At 51.1% G+C, this 7536-nt stretch overlaps 1 protein-coding gene across 1 annotated transcript; it reads right to left on the bottom strand.

Annotated features, from left to right (window-relative positions):
- Window positions 1-2389: 2389 nt before the first annotated feature.
- LOC118559093 (pyruvate dehydrogenase E1 component subunit alpha, somatic form, mitochondrial-like) lies at window positions 2390-3424 on the bottom strand (the record flags this gene model as incomplete). Its single annotated transcript, XM_036129800.1, has 2 exons — window positions 3410-3424; window positions 2390-3216 (listed from the first exon to the last, which is right to left on the bottom strand). Coding segments are annotated over exons 1-2 (842 nt in total), but the record flags the coding sequence as incomplete, so codon positions are not given.
- Window positions 3425-7536: the final 4112 nt, after the last annotated feature.

The raw sequence follows: 7536 nt of genomic DNA, 5'->3' as shown, positions 1-7536 counted from the left end.
AAACAGGTTTCTGACACAGACAGTTTTTCAAATCATTGAATGCAGTCACAGTTTCCTCAGTCCACTTAAGCTTCGTAGGACTAGATTTTCTCGTCATGTCCGTCAGTACAGCAGCTCTTGAAGAAAAGTCTGGAATCAGTCTTCGGTACCAGCCTAGTAATCCCAAAAAGGATCTCAATCTTTTCTTGGTATTTGGTAAGGGTGCTGCTGCAATTGCATCCACTTTCCCAACCTGTGGACGGATGCCACCCCCTCCTATCACATACCCCAGATACTGCACCTCAGGTTTGGAAATGTGACACTTCTTGGCATTTATAACAAGTCCAGCATTCTTGATGCGTTGAAACACATCATCCAGATGTTTCAGATGATCCTCCCATGTACGACTAAAGATAACAATATCGTCAATGTATGCAGCTGCATATTGTTCTGCACCTCTTAAAACTTGATCCACTAACCTTTGAAATGTTGCCGGTGCTCCGTGCAAACCAAAAGGCATTACTGTGAATCTAAACAAACCACTTGGTACTCTAAATGTTGTTAAGTCCTTTGAAGATTCTGACAATGGAACCTGCCAATAACCTTTACAAAGGTCAAGGGTCGTCAGAAAGTTAGCATTTCCCAAGCGATCAATTAGTTCATCAACCCTCGGTATTGGATAAGGATCAAAAGCAGATACAGAATTTAACTTAGAAAAGTTTACACAAAATCTAAGTTTAGAATCATCTTTCTTCGGGACAAGCACTACTGGACTACACCACTCACTATATGATGGCTCGATGATTCCTGCAGCCAACATCTCCCCAAGCTCATTCTTCAGCTCCGGCAATAGCTGAGCTGGAATGCGGCAAGTGGTATCTCTAATTGGCTGTTGGTCTGGAGAATGCAGAGTAATTTTGTGTTCAATGCGGTGTGTCCGACCTGGTTTTAAACTAAAGAGTTCCTCTGTCATAAGTGACTGCAGTTTGCAACGTCTTTCCACTGGTAAATGATGGAGGTCTGGAAATACAGATTCAACCACTGAAGGAGGAAAGTACTGCTCCTGAGGGTCTTCTTCATCCACAACCGCGCACGCCCACATAGATGTTGCTTCCTGTGGCTGATCTGTCCATTCTTTCAACAGATTAACATGAAACACTTGATGGGTTTTTCGACTCTCTGGCAAATAAAGCTCATATGTGACTGGACCTGTCTTCTTTGTGATTTGGTATGGTCCTTGCCACTTTGCAAGAAGACTGCTTTCAGAAGTTGGTAACAGTAGAAGAACTTTTTGGCCTTCACTGAAAACTCTTCTTCTTGAAGCTCTATCATTTCTCTGCTTTTGTTGTTGTTGTGCATGAGCCAGATTTGTATTGGCAAGTTCTTGAAGCGTCTCCAATTTGACCCTCATTTTTAAAACATATGAGAGCTCATTGCACCTCTGTTCTGACATAGAACCCTCCCAAGCTTCTTTCAAAACATCCATTGGACCTCTAACTGGATGCCCATAAAGCAACTGGAATGGTGAAAATCCAGTAGATGTTTGTGGAACCTCTCTATAGGCAAATAACAGAAATGGGAGCCATTGATCCCAATCTGACCCTGTATCATTTACTTCCGGAGCATTGATTTTAAGGTCTTGTTAAATCTCTCCACAAGGCCGTCTGTTTGTGGATGATAGGGACTAGTCTGGACACCTTGAATTCCCAACAAACTGTAGATGTCTTTAAGCATCTTTGAAGTAAAGTTGGTACCCTGGTCTGTGTATGATTTCTCTAGGTATTCCCACTCTAGAGAACAACTAAATAAGGCAGTTAACAATCTGACGAGCCTTTATTTTCTTTAGGGGAAAGGCTTCAGGGTATCTTGTTGCATAGTCACAAACCACAAGTATATATTTATGACCCGCCTTACTTCGTTCTAAAGGACCAACTATATCCATAGCCATCCGTGTAAAGGGTGTATCAATGATAGGCATACTAATAAGTGGAGCCCTATCTGATTTTCTGCCTGGTGCTGTTAATTGACACTGTGGGCAAGCTTTGCAGTATTTTACTGTGTCACTGAACTGTTGGGGCCAGTAAAACCTGGGAACCATTCTAGCAAATGTTTTAGACTGCCCCAAATGTCCTGCCCAGGGAATTGAATGACTCATTTTCAAGATTGTCGGTCTCAAACTCTGTGGGATCACCAGCTGGTCCCCAATCTGGCTGCGGCGATACAACAAATTGTCCTTAAGCATAAACATTTCCTCTCTACCCTTAACTTGATTTGATTCATGAACACATTTAGCAAACAATGGTTGAAGTGTTGGATCCTCTTTCTGCAGCTTAGCCACATGACTAGCACTGGGAAGAGCTTCAACCTCTAAAGGCTCTGGAATGTGCTCAGCTATTCTTGTTCCCCTCACCTTCTCATGTCTTCGATCTCCTTCCTCACCTCCACGTCAATCTCCTTAAGCTCCTCCACGCTGGCCATGTTGTTGCTGAGAAGGCGTTCCTTCAGCAAGGAGATGGGGTCGCTCTTACTGCGGACCTCCTGGATCTCTTCGCGTGTGCGATAGCTGACACCAGGGTCACTCATACTGTGTCCATGATAACGGTACGTCTGTAGCTCCATGAGTATTGGGCCCTTCCCAGCCCGGCAGTGTTCAGCCGCAAATCTAGTCGCTTCCCAGACGCACAGAATATCCATACCATCAACCCTGAGACCAGGAATAAATTCTCCCCTCTTTAAGTAGTCGGTGCTGGCTGCTGCTCGCTCCACTGACGTTCCCATGCCGTACCTGTTGTTCTCGCAGATGAAGATAACAGGCAACTTCCAAAGAGCTGCCATGTTGTAGGTTTCAAAAATTTGACCCTGGTTGGCGGCGCCATCGCCATACAAACAGACACACAGCTCGTCGGTGCCCTTATATCTGCAGGCTAGTGCCACGCCAGCACCCAGAGGTACCTGGGCGCCGACGATTCCATTCCCACCGTAGAAATTTTTACAATACATATGCATAGAGCCTCCTTTGCCCTTCGCAATGCCACCTCTTCTGCCGGTGAGTTCAGCCATGATCCCCTTGACCGTCCCTCCCCTTGTTAAAGTGTAGCCGTGTGCGCGGTACGCTGTGATCAGGTGGTCCGTTGGCTTGATTGACGCTTCGATGCCAACAGCACAAGCCTCCTGGCCATCATACAAGTGACAGAACCCTCTGATGATCTTCTGCTTGTACAGCTGGTCTGCCTTCAGCTCACGGGTTCATTCCAAAAATAAACAAAAAAATGATGGCTCAGTCATAAAATAGCCTTCGTGCTTTTCTTTTATTAGTCCCAGGTGAAAAAAATGAAACAATGTTGATATTTTCAGTTGAGAAAAAAACCCACAAAAACAAGTATTCACAAGACTACTTACAGGACAAACTTACTCAGACAGCCAACACTACCATGGGATCCAGCATAACCCTCTAGTGAGCTCAGCTCCCCTTTAAATACCCCTTTAGCCCCTCCCCCGGGTAAACCAAAATACAAATTAAGGGGTTTTAAGGACAAAACAAAAAAAAAAGAAAATATAACAAGACTCAAAACAGTTTTCTGCATAGAAACTCAAAAAAAAAATTAGCCAAAAATGACTCCATACAAAATGACTCCATACAAATCTACAAAACGTCAGAAACATAAACAATATAAAAATACAATACTAACACCCAAAATGGTTAAGTCCTTTGTCACGTGACTGGCGAAGCGCGCTACTCTGCGCTATTTCCAGCATGACGCGGAAGTGGTCCGGTTTGGTCCCTGGACCAGGAACAGCTGGAATGAAGCAGAGGCGAGAGGTGAGTGTGTGGGAGCTCGGCGCCAAGTGCGCTCCCGGCACCGCGCTCCCCTGAGTCAGAGGGAGCGCGGACACGTTGAGTCTGGGATGGGCGCTTAGCAGCGCTCCATCACATTATCCGCCTCCTCCCCGAGGTTGACGACGTGCGGCAACCTGGAGAGATAATCTGCCACAACATTAGTTTTCCCCGCCCGATGGCGGATTTGGCATCGGAAGGGTTGGAGAGCGAGATACCAGCGGGAGAGTCGACTGTTGTGATCCTTCATAGAGTTCATGCATATCAGGGCACGATGGTCGGTCTCCAGGTCGAACTCCCTCCCCAGAAGATAATATCTCAGGCTCTCCAAAGCCCACTTGATGGCCAGGCCCTCCACAGTGGAGTACCTGGTCTCTCGTGGCAGCAGCTTGCGGCTTAGGTACAGCACCGGGCGTTCTTCTCCGGGGTCTCCCTGTGCCAGGACGGCCCCGAGACCCACTGCGGAGGCGTCGGTCTGGACCAAGAACCGCTGGTTGAAGTCCGGACTCCGCAGCACCGGCGACGAGCAGAGACAGGTCTTGAGGGTCTGGAAGGCGGTCTCACAGTCCTCACTCCAGACGACGGGGTTCCGCTGAGCCTTCTCCGTCAGTGCGGTCAGTGGAGCGGCTATGGTGGAAAACTGTGGCACGAACCTCCGATACCAGCCGGCCAAGCCCAAGAAGGACCTCACCTCCTTCTTCGTGCGAGGCCTTGGGCAGCTGCGGATTGCCTCCACCTTGTCCACCTGCGGACGGACCTCACCTCGACCCAGCCGATAGCCAAGGTATTGCGCCTCCTCCTTGGCCCACTGACACTTGGCAGGATTCAGCGTCAGTCCCGCCTGCTCGATCTTGCCAAGGACCCTCTCCAGATGCTGCAAGTGCTGCTCCCAAGTGTCGCTGAAGATTACTACATCGTCCAGGTAAGCAGCACTGCAGTCACCGCAACCCTGTAAAACACGGTCCATTAGCCTCTGAAAGGTTGCGGGGGCCCCATGGAGACCAAACGGCATCACCGTAAACTGGAACAATCCAGCAGGGGTCTGAAACGCCGTATAGGGCCGACTGGACGGCTCCAGAGGCACCTGCCAATAGCCCTTGCAGAGATCAAGGGTGGTGATGAACCGGGCCCGGCCGATCTTTTCCAGTAGGTCGTCAATCCGGGGCATCGGGTATGCGTCAAACTCTGACAAGGCGTTGAGCTTTCGGAAGTCGATGCAGATGCGGAGCGACCCATCCTTCTTCACCACGATGACCACTGGACTACACCATTCGGACGTTGACGGCTCGATCACCCCCAGGTGCTGCATCTCCTCCACCTCCTTCAGTAGCTGCGCCACCAAATGCTGAGGGACCCGGTAGGACCGCTGGCGAATGGGCCCCTTGTCCTTCAGGCGGATGACGTGCTCGATCATAGCAGTCCTCCCCGGGTTGGCAGCAAACAGCTTGGGGACCCTTCGGAAGACCTCGCTGAGCTGGCTGGACTGGGTGATAGAAAGATGGTCAAGAGTGGGTGGAGGCGGCTGGTGGTGGTCAACGAGAGACAGCTCCTCATCACCCTCGCTGTCGACCTCAGCCACGAGAAGAGACAACACAGGAGCAGAGACTGGGACGGCCTCTCTCCACTCTTTCAGCAGGTTGACATGGTAAGTCTGTTTGGCTTTCTTCTTGTCAGGGTGGTGTATTTCGTAAGTAACAGGGCCCATCTTCCTCAGGACAGTGTATGGACCTTGCCACTTGGCCAACAGCTTGCTGGTGGAGGACGGCAGCAAGAGCAGGACCCTCTGGCCAGGCTGGAGCTCTCGATGTCTGGCCTGTCTGTCGTACCAGGCCTTCTGTGTCTGCTGGGCCTCTCGCATGTTGACCTCAGCCTCCTCCCGATACTTGGCCTGGCGCTCTCTCATCTCCAGCACAAACTGCACCACACTCCGATCACTAGTAGCCGTAGTTGGAGCCTCCCAGGCCTTCAGCAGCAAGTCCAATGGGCCCTGGACGTCCCAGCCATACAGCAGCTCGAACGGGGAGAATCCGGTGGATGCCTGCGGCACCTCTCGGTAGGCGAACAGCACAAAGGGCAGCCACTGGTCCCAGTCACGTCCAGTGTCATCCACGAACTTCTGCAACATCTTCTTCAGGGTCTGGTTAAACCGCTCGACCAAACCATCCGTCTGCGGGTGATACGGAGTGGTTTTGATCGCAGAGATCCCTAGCTGGCGATGGAAGAGCTGCATGAGTCGGGAACTGAAGTTGGTCCCCTGGTCGGTCACGATCTCATCCGGAACACCGACCCTGGAAAAAAGTTGCACAAGACAACGCAGCACAGCAGGGGCAGTGACGGTGCGCAAGGGAAACGCCTCAGGAAACCGTGTTGCGTAGTCTGAGATCACCAGGATGTACTGGTAGCCCCCACTACTTCGCACGAGCGGGCCAACAATGTCCATGGCTATGCGCCGGAATGGGGTGGAGATGACAGGTAGCGGTTGGAGGCAAGCACGGTCAGATTGGCGGACAAAGCAGGTTTTTTGACAGGTGGGACAGGTTTTGCAGTAAGTTTGAACATCAGAGTACATGGAGGGCCAATAGAAACGGGAAGCGATGCGCATGTATGTTTTGTTGCGACCCAGATGACCAGCCCAAGGCACGGTGTGAGCCAAGTGCATGATCCTTTGGCGGCAAGACGAGGGAACAACGAGGCGCTTGACACAGTCTGACACTAAATACAGAACATCATTGTCATCGATAACATAATTATTTCTGTTCCCCTTGGTGCTGTCCAGCCCCCCAAGCACTTTGGTAAAGACTGGTTTCAGGGTCTCATCCTGTCTCTGCACAGCCCCAATGTCCCCTGGTACCTCCCACCAGTCTTTGTCCAGCCCCTGAGAGTCTGGGGCTGGACTTCAGGCCCCTCTCGAACCTCCGCTGGCTACGTGATTTCCTTGGACCCTTTTTGCCCCCCTCAAACAGGTCACTGTCCAATTTGGAAAAAGGTTCAGGCTCCGGCTGCTGCTTTGTACTGGGTGCCACCCCTGCTCGGAACTGAGCCCGGGTTAACACAGGACCAGCCAAACCCCTGTCACAGCCACTCTCCTCGGCCCCCGCCTCCCGCAATAAATCCAGGAGTACAGGTAAATCCCAGCCCAAGATAGCAGCTACCGGTAACTTCTCCACCACCCCCACAGTAAGTAAGTATGGTTGGTCATCCACCATCACCGTCATGTCTGCTGTGGGGTAAGAATGTCTGTCCCCGTGTACACAACAAATGTCCTCCTGCTTACTGTAATCCAACAAGCCCGTTGGCACAAAGTCCCTCCGTACAAGAGTCATGAAGCTCCCTGAGTCCACCAGAGCAGTCACAGGTTCCCCATTAATGCACACCTCCTTGAACCACTGTTTTCTCCCTACCCCTTGCATGTCCTCAGCCCGTGGGGTGTAACAAGCCCCGGTAAGCTTAGCCTTTCTGATTGGGCACAGGGCAGCTTTATGTCCTGACTGCTGACAATAAAAACAGATGAGCTCCTTACCGGGACCACGTTGGCTGGGTGCAGGCCCGGGATCTCTAGGTGGGTTGAAGCTGGCTCTGGGTTGCGACGACGGCTGACGAACATCCTGGTAAGCAGCGGGGCCTCCCCTCCTCGCGTTGCGATACTGCAGCGCGAGCCTGGCTGCAGCTAGGCCTTCTGTCGGCTCATGCTCCTTCACCCAGGTGCGGACGTCTGCCGGGAG

Source organism: Fundulus heteroclitus, unplaced genomic scaffold, assembly GCF_011125445.2.
Source record: "Fundulus heteroclitus isolate FHET01 unplaced genomic scaffold, MU-UCD_Fhet_4.1 scaffold_219, whole genome shotgun sequence".
Lineage (NCBI taxonomy): Eukaryota > Metazoa > Chordata > Actinopteri > Cyprinodontiformes > Fundulidae > Fundulus > Fundulus heteroclitus.
The sequence above is the reverse complement of the archived record's forward strand: the minus strand, read 5'-3'. Positions and strand labels throughout refer to the sequence as shown.